Raw genomic sequence first — 17,976 nt, 5'->3', positions numbered from 1 at the left:
AGATGATGTTTATGTTGAAGTATAAAGACGGTCCGTTATCAGTCCGCCGTTTGTTCTGGCTTATATAAGCATACCCACAGGCTACGTGAACCTGTCAGTGATCACAGCTGTGAATGTAAATAAAATAACGTTAATTAAGTAGCATTAGTTTACACTGGAGCAAGTGTGGGTGTTCTTTCTGATGTTCATTTGGGAGTGACGTTTGAGACGGTTTAATCCACAGCATTTGCTCCCTTATCAGTGAAAACATTTGGATTTAAATGGATTATTAAAAGGCTTAAGGTTAATTTGACGTTTTAAATCAAATCCTGAATATTTTTCCTTGCAGGTAAATTTCGAGAGGAGTTCAAAGCAGCGTTCATCTGTCATTGCTCCGGTAGAGATGAGACACACCAGGAGAGAGTCAGAGTGAGAACTAGCACAGATAGCCGCAAATCCCTGTCTACCCAAGTAAACAACTTTGACAACATCTCCAGGATATCTGACCAGGCTGTGTAGCTCCATCATGAGAAGGGTTTGCTGGGTTAATCCTGCAGGGAGCCACTTCACCAGTCACCACCGCCGACTAGAAGAACACAGTGCCGTATGTTTTGACCTGGGAGATTTACGGATGGAAGGATTGAATAGACCTATTAGCCCCTGTGAATTACCCAGACTTTTTGAAAATGACATTGTGTCTAGCGTAAGAGCACATGAACCTTCAGTTGAATTGAGATTTTTAGCCAAGGGGTTATTTTTCTGCTCACCGCAACATGTTCCCCACAATCCCCAGAGATGATGTACATGAAAATAATGGCATGGCTCTGAAACACATCGTTGATGTTAGGCTGCATTCTTCAACTCAAGATTGAAAGCCAATGATGATAGAAGGGAAGCACAAAAATAAATCATTTTTAAAGGTGATGTGTGTCATTTTCCACACTGTAAAAAATGCTTTTCTTACTTAGATTGTTTTGTCTTGTTTCCAGCAAAAAAACATTTAAAAACATTCTTAAGACAAGTAAAAATAGTCTTGTTTTCAGAAAAAAACAAGTCAAAATTAAGTGAGTTTTTGCTTGAAACAAGCAAAATAATCTGCCAATGGGGTATGCAAAATAATCTTGTTTTCTGTTTGAAATAAGATTATTTTGCTTACTGTTCTTTTAATTTTGACTTGTTTTTTTATGTAGAGATAACTATAAGTAAATAATCTGTGAGTTATCTGAGAAGTGTAAAGACAGCAGCACCACTGAAACATTGCTCTGTTTGTTTGAGCAGCCTAACCAGCTGAATTCAGTGATACTGGCTCACCAGTCATGTGAATTTTGGATGGTGTGGTACTCTTTGTTTGACAGGCCAGCGGCAGATGCATTCAGGAAGCCTTTTTGAAATCAAACAGTATTTTTGGAAATAACACACTTCAGAGAACAGGTCGCACTTTACACAATGCATGCATCAACTGCTTCAAGCACTTATGAACAAAATGGATATTGTGTGTGTGTGTGTGTGTGTATGTATATATATATATATATATATATATATATATATATATATATATATATATATATATATATATATATATAATTTTTTTTTTGTTCCATGTTTAAACAATGTATAATTTGTAATGTTTCTCTATAAGAATACTTTTGTCATCTTTTCAGGAACAGTTCACATCAGGATGACATTTTGATTGTGTAAATTTTGGTAGGTATATGCTTGCAGATAAAAATCTGTTTTATTTCCAGTGTTAGGCATCTGTGTTGTATGGTGTTTGCATTTATTTATATTATTAATGGAGCTGTTTTGACATTTTGCACAGTCCAGCAGTAATTATTTGCTTGTTGAGTCAGGAAGCCTGGAGCGCTGGCTGTTGTGACTATTATTAGTCAGATGATTACAGAGTCATAAAACAGAACAATGGCACAATAATGCATCTTTGTTCGAGTGTGGTACACATCACAAGCACAGACAGGTGAACAGCAGGGCATTGAACTACTTAGGATGTTGTTATCTCTCAGGTGAGGTCTTGTGTAATTTATTCAAAATGTGTACTTGCTGCTACTCATGACATTTATACATAAATACACTGAATGTGTTGATGTGTTTGAAATTCCAATTTTCCTTAAAAAATACATTACAAAGCCATTCATCATTTTTGTTAATTGCTGTAGTTTGCAAATATGTAAATTGTTTTAATACATGCTGACTTTTAAACAGTTTATACAGAAAAAAAGTGAATTACTTTTGTCTATGTAGGTGCAATCCAAATATAAATAAATAATAGCAACACAAGTTGTTGTGTATGTTTTGCCAGCCCTAAACTAGCACTAATGTGCATGAAATATTCTGAACCAGCGAGAAAATATACGATGGTTTGAGCTGTTCTTTTCAGGGTTTTCACGCCTTTTCATGCCATTGTTATAAATAATTGAATTGATATAATTCTACCCTGTAACTCAGATATAGTCAATCAGGTGGTGCAAATGCTCACAACGCAAACAAATATAGAAACACGCTGCCAATTCTCACAACACAACCAAATAAAGAATTTTATTTGCAGCGTGTTTCTTTGTTTGGTTGTGTTGTGAGCATTTGCAGCGCTCGTGTTGTCAAATTGATGAAGTTGTTTTCTTAATTTGCAGGTGTTTTTTTCTATTTGCAGCGCGTTGAGCTCTCTTGGCCACCGTAGAAAATAGCTAGTAAAAGAAGCTTCACAGAAAGTACAGAATAAGTTTATTAAACAAATATGTCTTAAAGTCTGAAAATGCAAACAGAAATGTCTGAGGGTTATGTTTAGAATGAAATTGTCACGAATCCTGTCCGTGGCCTTCTGCCCACTTGCCAGCAGAGGTTGCCCTCCGATTACATTGACTTTCACAACACACAAACTGTTACACATCACCCTGGACTACAGTTCCCATCATCCATTGCACTGATGACACACACACAGCTGTATGCACTGATTACACAGCTGATTGCCATCAGACATGATACTTAAACCAGGGACTTCTTGTCCTCTCTGCCCAGTATTGTTTATTGTTTATCACTGTGATAGCTACTTTACGTAGCCTGCTCTAGTTTTCATAGTCTAGTCATAGTCTTGCCTTGCCAGTTTTCCTGGTTCCTGATTCTTGCCACATATCTTAGATTAACCCTTTGCTTGCTGTTTTGGACTGTGTTTGCTCCTCACCTGGATTTATGCTCACGTTTACGGATTACCCATTTTGTCAAGCCCTCTGGATTACGTTTGCTGTCGTCTGACTCGAGCCCGTTTAGGATTGCTCTTTTGTCTTGCCTGTGCCATACCTGTTTGCTGATGTTTGACCCTGCCGGTGTTTGACTAGGTTTCTAAATAAAAGCTTGCACATGGATCCGTACGCTTCACGTCTCGTCGACTCCATTACAGAAATTAATCAATGTCACAAGAGCAAGAGTGCTGTTGTTTCCGAATTTCAACACTGATCTACTTTTTGATTCTTAAAAGCATAATTAAAGCATAATTCTGATTGTAAACTGCTGACAGAAGAAGCTGAAATATCAGGGAAAATAATACGCTGTAGTGAGTTTTAACATTATCCTGCTGTTCATAGCTTTACTATTTGTAGTGCAACTATTGTCCAGCACTATTTTAAACTACATACCCTAGTCAAGTGAAAAATAAATATAGCTACTAAAATGTAGAAACAGATTTATTTTGTGCTAAGTATATAAATTTACATATTTATGTACTTAAGTAAAATACCCTGCAATAGTACTTTTAGTATTCTAAACTGTATACTTAAAGTCTACTACATTGGAACGACTGATTTTTGTGCTTAATGCACTTTAATTGTGCGGAATTAGTGCTGAGGTCTAAATAAAATATACCGAAGTATATTTGAATGTGCTAAAGTGGAACTATTGCAAGTATACTTCAGGTACACTTTAAATATATCACATTTAAATGCTGCTATTATTCAAAGATCATACAATCCTCATCAATAATGACATTAAAACACATTTTAGGCTTAATACTAATGTGCATTGTGCACAAATAGTACTCCAAATAAAGTATAATTATAATTTTTACATCAGTAAGTCTGGAGTGATATGTCAGTAAATATGTTAATGGTTTGAACTGTACTTATGAACTAAATGTATTTTAAATATATTACTTTTTTACTAGGGCAGCCAACAGTCAGGACGTTTGACCTATATTATGCTTTTGTAACTAAGGTTAGTGATGTCTGTTTAGTTTTAACTACAGTAATAGTTAATGATTTATTTTATATATTATAAAACAATTCAACATTTCTTTAATATTACCCTACATCAAAGACACAGCTACAGATGGCTGGGATATCAACTGACCCGAGAACTGGCCCCGATTACATGGTGCAGCAGTGAGCTGTGCAGGTGAGTGACATTCACAGCAGAGCGACGCACCTGAGGGGGATTATTCATTAGCACCATGACGTCATGCTGGGGTGAATAGAGCGCGCTGAAGCGGAGCTGTTCACTCACACAGGTGCTTAACACCGATACTCCACCAACACCGCCACAACGCATGAAGGCCATGAGAGCAGCTTTTCTCATCGGTGAGTAGAGGATCTATTTTAAGGTTTATTCAGCTTTTAGAAGTCTAATGCTTCATTGATCTTCATTCAAGTTCTTCTGATGGAGTTATCGAAATTGATTTTTCATTTGTGCCTGAACATTTGCCAAGTGTTTCTATATTGCTCTTGGTCCAAAGATAAAGTGAAATCAAATTGATCTGTTCTTACTAAGGTGTAAGTGCAATAGCATGTGCAATACAATTTACTTTTGAAAATAATGTTTCAGAAATTGGGGAGCTAAAAAAGTTGAGACTATGATGTAAAATTTGTAAGACTGACTTTAATTGCTTTGTACAAAGGTCAGATTCCCTTTCTTCCACTGAAGCGAGAGATGGTCTTTAAAACATTCTCATAATCGTAATGCTTGTAATTGGAAATTATACATTAAATTAGAAAAGAATATTTTCAAAGAAAACAGTTTTTCAAAATTTTTGGACCCTAGTGTCTTTGAAAAGTGTGAGTCTATGTATTAAATACTGTGTGCATCCATGCTGAACAGGTAGAATGTCATTTCTCATTGCGTTAAGCTGATGTCAGAATGAGCCAATTATGAACGTTATTTTGCCTTCTAGCATCTCATTTGCTGTACCAGCTAGTTTGCATTGACACATCAAGAACTACAGATTGCATTTCGCACATGGATGCTTGTGTTTCTCCACACTTCTGCAGAAGCGAACAGGCTGTTCTCAGAAATATCTGCAATTTTAAAGGTACAGAATTATTTTTGAAACTTCTACAAAGCAAACAGGATACCATCCAAAATGCAACCAATTATTTTATGTTTAACAGGATAGGACCTGGGCTTGCTGGTCGCATTGGGTTAATAACTGCTCTCACGAAAAATGTAAAATTGAATGTTCGCCCTCTTGATCCATACGAGTTGATTCTGTCATGCATTAAAAATTAAAACCTTTCAAGGTGAGGACAACTTTTCAATTTGTCACGAAAGAGTGTGAGTGGGGGCGGTTTGCACACTGGTTTCAAGGTTTTGGGTGCCACGTGGCGTGTCATTTAAGAATAATTAATAATTTATAGCAAATTACACAGACAAACACACATAAAACAGCCCCACTTTACATGACTTTTCCCACTTTAAATCCACCATGCTGCCATTTCAACTTGAGTTGGGTTATCTTAATGTTCATTTTGACAAAGATATTCAACAAAGAAAACGCTGTCAGCAATACCTGTCTCCTCTACCTTGTGAAATGTCTCATCACTTTGTTGGCAGTAATTGGATTTAAGTGCCTTGAGCAAACTGCATGACTCAAACTGAGGCCGTATTGTCCATCCAGGGAAGAAGAAAAATCTAGCCTGAGGGGACATTGAAGTTGTTTGTTAGTAGTGCCTGAATGCAAGAAAGGGAGAGAGAGAGAAACAAATGCACACTGGCCTCAGGGAAGCAAACGAGAAAACAATATATGAGATCATCAGTCCATATTCACATATGATATTGGCTGTCGTGTTGATATGTTTTATCATGTGACCATAATAACGTATTGGAAAACCATAACTTAAAGACAATTGTAGACATCTTATGGATCAATTTAAGGACGAATTAAAGGATTAAATGTTTTATAAACAATCACATACAACAGCCATTAACCTCAGCTATTAAAAATTCATGCACACATTGAGATACAGATGAATAGAGTTCACTCATAATGGTAAGATCATGTCAAAGCGGTGATGTTGAAATTGCATCTAGTAAAGACTGCTTTGCTGCTGTCTCTTTTCATCTCTGTGGAAAGATGGAAGCTGCCACATGACTGACGCAAAGGTCTGTAACGCCACTCTTCAGATGATGTTCAGCCGCTCACCTGCATTGGGACAGTGCATGTGCTCTGGGCCGGATCTGTGCAGCACTCTTCAGCAGCTGTTCTCTCAGTGCCAGCATCATTGGGGTATGCCACACACATTCAGTACTGCAATATCAATAATGCAAATATGAAAAAAGCTAGGTGGTCCCACTTTATATTAGGTGGCCTTAACTACTATGCACTTACATTTAAATTAATCATTTGGTACAATGCACTTATTGTGTACATACATGTTCTTACATTGTACTTATATTGTTAATAATACCTTTATATAATTGCATCTGTAATTAATTTCTGTAATTACATTTATAATTACACTGTTGACCCATCCCTAGGTGTACTGAACCCACTCTTAAACCTACCCATGCCACTTAACCTGTCCCTAACCTTACCCACATCCCACCTTAGTAGCGGCAAATGTGTTTTGAAATACAATATGAACACAATAAGTACATTGTACTTATTTTTTGATGTAAGTACATAATAGTTAACGCTACCTAATATAAAGTGTGACCAGCTAGGTTCTACATTTATGGCATGCTGTCAGTCACCACAGCCAATTTTGACTTGGCCCTCAGTTTGCTTGTACATTTTTTGTACAGGAACACACTTAAAGGGATAGTTCACCCAAAAAATTGATAACCTATAAGATTTCAGATAATCTTCAAAACACAAATTAAGATATTTTTACTGAAACCCAAGAAGTTCCTGTCCCTCCACTGAAAGGACATTCAACTAAAACACAGAGGATCCAAAAAAAGTAATAAAGAGTAACATTCACCTTATATGGTTGACCGATTTAATTTAGGATTTTATTCACATATTAATACACGGCATCACATATGGTAGACATGGAAGCTTGTGCACCACACGCTTGAATAAACCTCTTTGGTTCTTGTGCATCAAGCAAGCATGTTTGAGCTTCCATATTTACCAGATGTGATGTGCTTTATATACTGTATGTGTGTGTCAATCTTTGTTGAAATCTAACTGAAAGCCTAAATTACAATTTAGGATGCCTGTATGGCGTCCACTTTTTGGATCTTCTATTTTTGGGTGACAGAAACCTTGCAGATTTCATTAAAAATATTTTAATTTATGTTACAAAGTTTAACCCAAGTTGTATTCGTTTGGAATGACATGATCATTTTTTAACTTAACAGAATTTACATTTTTGGGTGAAATTATGTAAAGCTAAGCAGAAATTGATACTGTTAATTTTTACAAAACCTTAATGTCTTTTTATCCGCATTGAGCAGTTATGCTATGTAATTTCGACAACATAGTCTTCCACTGTAAGTGTACTATTGCAAATGGGATTTTTTTTGGCTTAGTGTTTACTAATGAGGTTTGTATCTGTAGTAACTGATTGCATGCCCCCCCCCCCATCCATTCATTCATTTTCCTGTGAAATACAAAGGGGGAGATTTTCATGCAAATCAGGGATCATGAAAGTATTGTATATTGCTGGTGCACTATATTCCAAGTTCCTATTCCAAGGAACAGACCAACATTTACTTGGTGTGATACTTGTGTCACTGTCATTCTTTAACTTGTCAGAATTATGAGTTTTGGGAAAAGGAAAGATTATCAGTGAATAAGGATTTAGCCAACACACAGGCTTGCAAAGGCATGTGCCAAAGTAAATGCCAACAGAATTAAACTACTACTTTATTGTTTAGCAGCTCCAAAAAACAAGCAACTTGAGGAAGAATGGCAAGCCAGTGATCTCAAAGGACATGGTATGTTCTTGGTCTGTACATTGTGCACCAAAGCCTTTTGAAAACTCATTACTGCATGCATGCTGTGTTTCCCTCATTGTAAACTCTCATTCCCTCAATCCAGTACACCACACCAACCAATCCTGTCTTGAAGAAATAGTGGCATGTCTTGGGGAAAAATCCTGTAACAGCCAAATGGTGCCATTGGTCCAGGAATGCAACGCCTACCGATGCAACCCCAGTCAGTGCAGAGATGCATTGAGGCAGTTCTACTCGGCTCTTCCTCACAATGTGGCTGAGAAACTGGTGTTCTGTGACTGTGACAGAGAAGACCAGGAATGCCAGCAGATGAAAGCCTCTCTACACTCTGGATCCTGTGCGAGTGACCAGTTGCAGACACCCTGGACCTGCCTGGAGGCGCTGGACAGCTGCTCTGAAGATACATTGTGCAGGTTAGCCCTTAACATTGAAGGCAAAGCATTGACAAAATGTTTTACAACAGGAAGCGTTATAGATCATCATTTCTATCAACCAGTTATAGGCCAGGTAATTTTTGCTGGGCTGCATTTGTGCCTAAAATCACGATTCCTCTCAGAAAATCTCTGTCACACTTTAGTTTGGGGACCAATTTTTACCATTAACTAACTATTAACTACAACTTATGCCTCAATAAATTCTTAATTTGCTGCTGATTAATAGTCAGTAAGGTAGTTGTTAAGTTTAGGGATCAAATAAGACAGAATAAGGCATTAATACAGAATTAGGCATTAATATGCCTATTAATATGTTAATGTGTATCTGGCTTTAACTGCTGCGTTGGAACAGTAACTATTGTGATAAGCACTACACTAGTAAATTTAACTAAGTAGTCTACCAAAAAAGTAGTGAACTGGTCAGAATGTATGAATGAAAAGGTACAAATTTACACAAATCCGCCACACATAAGCTAAATTACTTAAGCTAAATAGCCAAATTAGCTAAATGCTCAAAGGTCGACAGTGTGTGAGAGTGTATAGAGGTGCTGTTCCCCAGATGATGAAGCTGGTTGACCATCATGGTCTTTCCAGTTGACTGGAGAAGTTTTAGGTAGGCATTGTGGGAATACTGGCACATAGGATTTATATAGACTGCTGCTGATAAAAACCAAATCTTTACTATTCACAGGCAGATATTTAGCAGGTACCTCTCCAAATGTTTTGGGGAAAAGGAATCTGCGCATGATACGACCAGTGAATGGTTAAGTCGTCTGGACCCTGACTTCTTTCTTGGGCACGACCTCCAATGCAGAGTGGCATTTGTGGAAACAATGGGTTCAATACTTCATCAGCCATGCACTTGTGATGGATTACATCATCATGATCAATATACGTGCAATGAGCTTAAACACATTTTCCAAGACAAGTCCCTCTTCAGTAAGTACTTTCAGAGGTTGTTGGATAATTGAACTACTGTGCATTTGCATTTGCAAGTACTGCCTGCGTAGTCTCATTCTGATTGATGTATTCTGATTTAACCATTCAAATCATAGCACTCTCAGGAACCAAAGAAAATTTCCGACATGAAGAATCCCATGAATCAAACACTGGGCAACAACCAACCAGCAAAACAAGCACTGAACAGCAGTGGTTAAGTGGTGAAAATGTCCAACATGGACAATTTGATGATTCAAGCAATGGGCAACGACCAACCAATGAATCAAGCGTTAAGCAGCAATGGTTGAGTGGTGAGTTGACGCACTTACAGTGCACTTTTCAGTTACACTTTATTTTGATAGTCTAGACATTTCAGTTTAGACATTCTATTAACCATAAGTAACTTTGTAACTAGATGTCAACTAATTCTCATTAATTTGCAACTACATGTCTACTAACTCTCAGTAGGGTAGGTTTAGGGTTAGTAGAATAAGTTGACATATACTTGCAAAGTTCCTCATAGTCAGACAGTCTACTAATACTCTAATGACTGCTAGTTGACATGTAGTTCCAAAGTTACTTACTGTTAGTAGAATGTCTAAAGTGGATTATCGAAATAAAGTGTTACCCACTTTTCCATTTTCATTACAATATTGCTGATGTTGCTGAATTAAACGTATTGTCTCTGTTTATACCAGATCAACTGTTTTACATACTGATATACATCTCTGCATTAATGGTGGTGGTATTGTTTGTGGTCAGTCTGGTTTTGTACAGACTTTGGTAAGTTGACATTATTGTAATGCATACCAAATTATGTAGATGTTTTGGTAACACTTTGCTATAGGGGACCAATTTTCACGATTAACTAGTTGCTTATTAGCATGCCTATTATTAATATATTAGCTGTTTATTAGTGCTTATAAAGCACATATTCTGCATGACCATATTCTACATCTCTAATCCTTCCCAATACCTACATTTAACAACTGCCTTACAAACTATCAATACGCAGCAAATTAGGAGTTTGAGGCAAAAGTCGTAGTTACTGGTTTGTTAATAGCGAGAATTGGACCTTAAAATAAAGTGTGACCAATGTTTTAATAATGACTTAATGGCTTTTCTTTTAGGAGAATACACCGAGCTGCCGGTAAACCAACCTTTGAGGCCCATCAGTCAAAGTCCCTGATGTTGTCATCTGTTATTATTTAAGTGGCAGTGATATTTATGATACTTTGCACATTGTAGGTATATCTTTCACTGTGAATTTTAAATATCCTTATAAAATATTTTAAATATATTTAATAAATACCCTTTTGCTTTCTATCAAGCCACAGTTAAGGTTTGCGTGAAGGGATTGTTTTTGCTCTGGCTGATGCTCTGATATATTATTTATATTGGATGAAAAAAGAAATAGTAGTGTGGTGGAACTTGATTTTATTCACATGGTATTGACGGGATTGTGAAAAGTGGAAATAATGATTTGTACTTGGATACTGATAGTTGACCAGAACATCCCAAAGGTTTTATCATCATTATCATTATTATTTCATAATTGTTGTCATTTGGTATTATTGCCATAAGCTTTATTACTTGGTGGGTGTCAAAATATGAAGAATTCAATTTTCCTTGTGGCATATAGGCGTCCATTGTTATAAAGATATATAGTAAGTTTCAGACCTCAGTGCAAAAGGGGGGATAATAAAAAACAATAAAATAAAATAAAACATAAAAACTTGTAATGGATGAGAAATAATACTCTTGTGTAATGTGCTAATCTGATTCTGCTTCAGAGCATAAACTAAAAATAAAGTGTTAATGAGCAACATTCAGCGTCTCTGATATCAGTTGTCTCATTTATCTTTAATACGTTGTGGAAGATGAATAGCCAGCATGAGGAAAGCCTCTGATAAGAGGACATGCTCTTGTCTCCTTCAGCGGATCTGATATTCATCATGGTGCATCAGTCTGTCTCGTTCCCATTCCTACCTACACTCAACACTTCAGTCCAGATGTTTTTAAGTCTAATGATGTGTTTCCTGAACCCCAGTGTCAGGACCACACTAAATCATCATTAGGAACTTCACCACAGACTTTAACGAGACATTTCACCAAAATAGCTGTCTTACCCATTGTGGTTAAACTTTTATCACACAGGGTTTAACAGTGTTGAAAATGATCTTTTTCATGTTTTTTTCATGTTTACACCACTCATTTTTCACAAATTGAAGATTTCCTATTATTTTATTACAGCAACACACTGTATGTTTCATTAGGATATTCTTAGGTAATGTGTTTAGTTTAAGCACTATGTATACACTGCATTATTATACATTTTCTAATGAATTATATTTCTCATATCTGTAGCTATAGTTATAATACATCATAATAGGTAATCTTGCACTATCTATTCATGGTTATACCTTTTAAGAAAATAATGTGGTATAACATAAAATACAGAAAATGGATGTAGTTTATGTGTTTTGTACTCTTTATATATACATATACACACACTAAATGGACTAGAAAAGGATTCGGGCACACCTCTTAATTACTGAATTCAGGGGCCTTATTTATAAAATGCATGCACACACTAATTCGATCATAAAGTGTCACATCAGTTTCTAAGCAGGCGTTTCAATTGGACCCTTTCATCCCTGCTAGATATTTCACGGCCCATAGTAAACCTTCTGTTGGCTCGGAGCAAACAGGATAGCCTTCGTTGTCCTCGTGCACTGATGAGCCTTGGGTGCCAAAACCCTGTCGCAGGTTTGTGGTTGTTCCCTTCTCAGACCACTGTTGGTAAATTCTCCCCACTCCTGGCCCGGGAGCAACCCACAAGCCTTGCATCTTCAGACATCCTCTGACCAGTCGCCTTGCCATAGCAATTTGGCCATTGTCAAAGTCACTCAGATCTTTATTCCTGCCCATTTCTCCTGCAACCAACACACTGATTTCGAGAACTGATTGTTTTCTTACACCATCTATCTACCCAGATGTGGCCTTGTTAGGAGATGATCAACAATATTCGCTTCACATGTGACTGGTCACAATGTTTTGGCTCATCAGTGCATATTTATGCTTCAAGTAAAACTAAACAGCCCCGCAGGGACTGATAATGTAGCCTTGGCTTTGATTATAAATGCTTGAATTACACAGCCACAGTGGGGAAGAAATTGAGAGAGAAAAAAGAGGACAGGTGTAAAACACAAAAAGACAGGGAGAACAATGGAATGGGGCAGAAAATAAATGAAATTTATACATCATTTTGCTATGTCAATGTAATACTGCGTTTTCTGTAATAGGCTTGGCCTTGCCGTCACTTGTTAAATAACCTGGGGATCAAGTCATGGCAGTGTGCTGTAATAAACGGCTGCGTCCACCTGTTTGCTTTTGCTTGTATACACCTGAGAGTGAAAAGGCCTGAATATCTATTACCTTCTCAAATATAGGTAATACATGCAAACACAGTGCTGCTTTAACACTCACCCAAAACAATTAGAGCACTTGACAAACAAGGCAAGGAGAGAAGGGCAAATAAGACCAGACCACGAGAGATAAAGTGAAATGTGTTTACGCACAGCACATCCCACCTGTATTTAAACTAGATCGGAAGAAATATAAAGACGCATCAGTGCTTGAAGCATGAATGCTTTTAAAAAATTCACAAAATTCCCAAAAAAAACAATTTATTGATCTTAATACATATAAACCTAAAACCTTTAATAACCAGAATGATACCTTCCAAACACGACAACTATATGAAGGCAGGTTAAAAAGCTGTAAAAGGTATTGGTAAAGATATGCGATGTTAGTACAAACACAGGAATAAGCGATTTAGTGCAAAGACAATAAGGTACAGCAATAAGGATCATTTTCTTAGATTTTACATCAAACATTGTTAATGCTTAAATGATTTGACCCCTACAAATATATTTAAAAAAAAGGTAACACTTTATTTTAAGGACCAGTTCTCACTATTAAGTAGCGTGCACACGACTAACATATTGGCTGTTTATTAGCACTTATAAAGCAATATAAATGCCTTATTCTGTATATTTCTATATATCCCTCAATCCTACCCCTTACTATTAATAAGCAGCAATTTAGGCAATTTGTTAATAGTGAGTATTTGACAATAAAATAAAGTGTCCACATTTGCACAGACTATATTAATGTGACTTAAACAGCATGCATGCAATCAGGCTGCATTACTCGGTGAAAGGATTCTTTATTTCAGTTATTCGTTTTGACTAATGTGTTTACTAAATACTTGTGTCTTTTTCCATATTGTTGTAGATTTATTGTTAATACTATTGAAATGACAGTTTATGATAGAAAAGATAATAAGCGCCTCTGTAGTGCTCTGAACCTGCTGTGAACTCTGCCACTGCGCTCTCTGCAGTCTGATTGTGACTATTTTAAGAAGGATATGAATCAGTGAGGGGGGAAAAAAAGAATTACTCTCACAGATAGGGGGTCATCAGCCTCATGTCACATTTTCTTCGCTATCTGTTTTTAGCGGGGGATTTTTTGCTTGACAGAAACTACGAAAAGCATAGGCTCATTTCTTCGGCGTAAAATGCCCATGTTTCCTGTTAAAGGCACAACATAGTTTATTGTAGACATTATTAACTTAAATACTGCATCAACAGCTCTTAAAATGGCAAACAAAGTAAAAGCATTTAGCAGAGGCCAAAAGTCTGAAAGCAGGTTTACAGCACATGAATGTGGTTTTAGACTTTTGGACCACATTGTATGTCTTTTCACTTAGAATGAAAAGGCTGGATGTTTTTAGTAGCTTGGCTGACCTTGGAGTTAGTTGTTCGATTTAAGGCTTGGCAGATGAATTCTCCCGCTTCCATCACTTTCAACAGGTCCACCCCCTGCATCACAAACACAAACACCACCAACAGTTACCAATCACAACAGACACCAGGGGGCGCAGCAGCAAAAGAAACTGGCAGCCTGAGGTTTGTGTTGCTGAGATGTTATCTGTGTGAGGATTTAGAAGAGGAGGCAGTTAAAGGGTGTGGATTAAAAAAAAAAAAAAAAAGTGTGAGAAACTGTAGAACATAATTACTGCAAATGTGCTGCCACCAGAATATCAGGTATATCAGGACTGGTATCCACATTTTTACCCAAATAATACCCTCCAGACACCCTCTCACACACCCATATAAATGTTGTGTATATACTATGACAAAAACGGTTTTCCACATTTTATTCAATTTTTCTTGAGACAACGGAAAAAACTGAGTAATGGAAAAACTGGGAGTGTAGTCAAAGTGTGTGTATAAACATATACAGTGGTATTTGGATGCAAAAGTCAAACATAAAAATGTGTGCATGTCTTTGCATGATGTAACAAAATAACTGAGCAAGTGGCATTTATTTTAAAAACAGTTTTCGTCCAAAATGTTTCACAAAGGGATGGCCAGAATTTAAATAATACAGTAGACTTTTAAGTTTTTTTTATAAGTATTTTATCCGTATTTTCATTTTTGCACTGCATTGTATTTTAGAATGAATGGAAATGTCCGTAAAATTAATGGTTAATGTCCTGGCAGAAAATTACCAGTACATTATTTAACAGTGTGACACTGAGAAAACTTTGTGCAGCATTTAACTGCAGATGCCATTTGCTTAGATTTTTCGAGTAACTTAAGTGCCCAAAAGTGTCATTGCTTATTAATGTAACATTCTTTGTGATTAATTTAGAAAACCGAGACTTACGGTTTCAATTCCAAGACCATGTAGCATATATAAAACATCCTCAGTAGAAACATTGCCAGACGCTCCCTTGGCATACGGGCATCCTCCGAGGCCTGCAACCGAGGAGTCGACCACAGAAACCCCCATCTGCCAAACACAAATGAAAAAAGGCCGGTTAGAACCAACCTACGACACCTAGGGGGTGTTAAACCCATAGAACAATGGTGTCCATTATATCAAGGTATTCACATGTTACTCTTTTTCTGGGAGACTGGCATAGACGGAACATCTGGTACGTTATGGAGCATCTGTACCTTCTGTTGGACTGCATTTTTCTTGGAAGTCCCATTTAACCAGGCATTATTTGAAGCCGGATATGATGCTCTGGATATTAACCACATATTAAGGAAAACATGAGGGTAAATCAGGAGATTTATTTTAACGTAATAAATGTGTTCTTTCAAGGTTGAATGTGAGCAAGGGATAACACAAAATGGGAAATAACAATCGTAAATGACCTCTAGCGGGACAGCACTCCCTTTTCCAAAACCAGATTTCCAAATGTGAAAGATACTTGGTTTTGGCAAACAGGAGAACCGTTTGAACCCAAGGCGACATAATAATTCAATGTTAATCACGCAGAGGCACTATGGTTTAACCTTGAGTACAATGCCTCAGTCTTCAGTGGTCCTGAATAAATACAGCTCACACATATGAAAAAATAATCACCTGTAAATGCGCCTTCTGTCTCTATGAACGAGTGGCAGGTTGGATTGCACAATGTTCATAATCAGTGTAATTGTAGATTTTCAACAGGGTGTGGAAAAAAAGCATTTTTTTTACAGTGGACCACAAGTGTCTGGCCTCCATATGAGAATTAATGATGCGTTTTGGGCCAGTCTTGCACGTCTGCGCTTTTGTTGGAGCACTAAACCAAACACCCAGAAGATGTTGCTTAGCAAAGAATTAGACATAGGCCTGTTACCGAACTCGAATGGACTTCAACAAACTCTGTCAAGCTGCTGATATGATTCCCTGAGTTTATGAAAGACGAGTTACAGTAATACCGAAGTTACCAAAGAACCAAACTCAGGAATTAAAAGTGGGCTCAGATCGCATTGGGGTTTACTTTGAGCTGTGACAGGGACAGAGTTGGGTAGAGTACCCAAAAACTGTACTCAAGTAAAAGTAAAAGTACTTGAAGAAATATTTACTCAAGTAAAAGTAATAGTCTGAATAGTTACTTGAGTAAGAGTAAAAAAGTACCGGATAAAAAAAACTACTCAAGTAGTTAGTTACTAGTTACTTTGGATCATATACTGCATATAGTATACTTTTACTTAGATATATAGATATTTAGATAAAATTTTATATACATACATGCATACATACATATACACACACATATACATATATATATATACACACACACACTGCCGTTCAAAATACTTTTAATGTTTTTTTTTAATGTAATTTATTTCAGTGATGCAAATCAGAATACTTATCAGCCTGATTTATTATCAATGCTGTTCTTTTTTAGCTTTCTATTCATAAAAGAACCCTGAACAAAATGTCACAGGTTCCAAAAAATATTAAGCAGCAAAACTGTTCCCTGTTGAAAAAACCAGCATATGCTGGTATGGTATGTTTTGAAGCATGGGATGCTGGTTTGAGCTGGTTTAAGCTGGTCATATCATATGCTGGTCCTAAGATGGTCCGACCAGCTCAAGACCAGCACATGATCAGCATAAACCAGCATCCCAGCTTCAAAACATACCTAACCAGCATATGCTGTTTTTTTTTTTTTTCAACAACACTGGTAATAAATCAATATATTTGAATGATTTCTGAAGGATCATATGACTCTGAAAACTGGAGTAACAGCTGATAAAAATTCAGATTTGCATCACTGAATTAAATAAAATTATTTTAAAGTATATTAATTATGTATAATAAATGTATATATGTATATAACCTCTGACACGGAGAAGAGTGAAAACTCCTCACATGACCGCTACAGAACATCTGAACATAACGAAACAAATGCACATTGACGGATCTGCTTCCGTCTGTTCTGCAAAATGTAAACAAATGTAGCCTTTATTTCTGAAAGCGTAAATATTGTGAAAATATCAATATTAATTGTCTTCAGGCAAGACCAGAGCCATAGAGAGACAGAGTTGCGACAACGGAAGTTCAAAACGCTCGATCGTCACGTGGTTCACGTAGACCTCAATAGTTCCAGGAAGTTCATTGCGGGCAATTGGAATGCATTGAGTTAGTGACTATAGTGAGACAGAACTGCGATTTTTGGTAATTAGTAGACAATAAAATACTTTATTTACATTATTTATAAAATAATGTATACGTAGTATATGTAGCTGTATCAATGTTGTTTTTAAAATATAAAATTCGCTAATATTTGAGGATTAATGTGGTCAGCTGTCCTTACCTGCCATGTTAACATATTTTAGGCTGACGTTACCATAGTAAAAGCCCATGTTTGCTATATAAACGACATCGTGGTCTTTTACCAAGTAACTTCAGCCTCTCTGTATAAATATAATTTTGTGTGTGTTTTCTAACAACTTGTTAGTCAAATGCAATCACATCTTAATGTTCATTGTCGTTTTATTAATCTCATGGTGAATGTTAAATTTGTTGTCTTTGAAAATTCATTCCAAATAAGTGAAGATATTTTAAGATTAAGTGGGAATTAATCTCTTTTAATGTT

General features: G+C 36.6%; 3 protein-coding genes across 8 annotated transcripts in view; 2 read left to right on the top strand and 1 right to left on the bottom strand.

The window, feature by feature from the left end:
* Window positions 1-1,449, top strand: part of hcrtr2 (hypocretin (orexin) receptor 2) — a 28,457-nt gene extending 27,008 nt beyond the window's left edge. The window contains exon 7 of the mRNA XM_058796013.1: window positions 329-1,449. Coding sequence (XP_058651996.1) covers window positions 329-498 — 170 coding nt within the window. The 3' untranslated portion in view covers window positions 499-1,449. The remainder of the gene's footprint in view (window positions 1-328) is intronic.
* Window positions 1,450-4,420: 2,971 nt separating this feature from the next.
* On the top strand, window positions 4,421-11,502 carry gfral (GDNF family receptor alpha like). Of its 4 annotated transcripts, none has more exons than XM_058796181.1 (9): window positions 4,421-4,556; window positions 5,147-5,284; window positions 6,326-6,478; window positions 8,080-8,136; window positions 8,240-8,567; window positions 9,280-9,527; window positions 9,644-9,838; window positions 10,226-10,310; window positions 10,658-11,500. In XM_058796181.1, the coding sequence occupies exons 1-9, from the start codon at window positions 4,526-4,528 to the stop codon at window positions 10,737-10,739; spliced, it is 1,317 nt and encodes a 438-aa protein (XP_058652164.1). In that variant the 5' UTR covers window positions 4,421-4,525; the 3' UTR covers window positions 10,740-11,500. The 4 variants fall into 4 exon arrangements, with proteins under 4 accessions (XP_058652164.1, XP_058652163.1, XP_058652165.1 ...); XM_058796180.1 differs by having other exon boundaries at window positions 8,077-8,136; window positions 10,658-11,499; XM_058796183.1 differs by lacking the exon at window positions 4,421-4,556 and adding an exon at window positions 5,364-5,492 and having other exon boundaries at window positions 5,146-5,284; window positions 8,077-8,136; window positions 10,658-11,497.
* Window positions 11,503-13,219: 1,717 nt separating this feature from the next.
* hmgcll1 (3-hydroxymethyl-3-methylglutaryl-CoA lyase-like 1) overlaps window positions 13,220-17,976 on the bottom strand; it is a 29,634-nt gene continuing 24,877 nt past the window's right edge. Inside the window, exons 8-10 of one of the 3 annotated variants that reach the window (XM_058795232.1) lie at window positions 15,264-15,389; window positions 14,339-14,413; window positions 13,220-14,122 (exon numbers count right to left, since the gene is read on the bottom strand). In XM_058795232.1, the coding sequence (XP_058651215.1) occupies window positions 14,075-14,122; window positions 14,339-14,413; window positions 15,264-15,389 (249 nt within the window). In that variant the 3' untranslated portion in view covers window positions 13,220-14,074. The other 2 variants (XM_058795233.1, XM_058795234.1) reach the window with 2 other exon arrangements.

This window comes from Onychostoma macrolepis, chromosome 13 (assembly GCF_012432095.1).
Source record: "Onychostoma macrolepis isolate SWU-2019 chromosome 13, ASM1243209v1, whole genome shotgun sequence".
Taxonomy (NCBI): domain Eukaryota; kingdom Metazoa; phylum Chordata; class Actinopteri; order Cypriniformes; family Cyprinidae; genus Onychostoma; species Onychostoma macrolepis.
Note: the sequence above shows the minus strand (reverse complement) of the source record. Positions and strands in the feature narration are given on the sequence as shown.

What these genes read in the sequence shown, in the direction of transcription:
- gfral (XM_058796180.1), top strand. Translation starts at nt 4,526, where the DNA reads ATGAAGGCCATGAGAGCAGCTTTTCTCATCG. An exon ending in TCAGTGCCAGCATCATTGGG is followed by an intron (nt 6,479 to 8,076) that starts GTATGCCACACA and finishes TTTATTGTTTAG; the next exon opens with CAGCTCCAAAAAACAAGCAA. An exon ending in TAAGCAGCAATGGTTGAGTG is followed by an intron (nt 9,839 to 10,225) that starts GTGAGTTGACGC and finishes TGTTTATACCAG; the next exon opens with ATCAACTGTTTTACATACTG.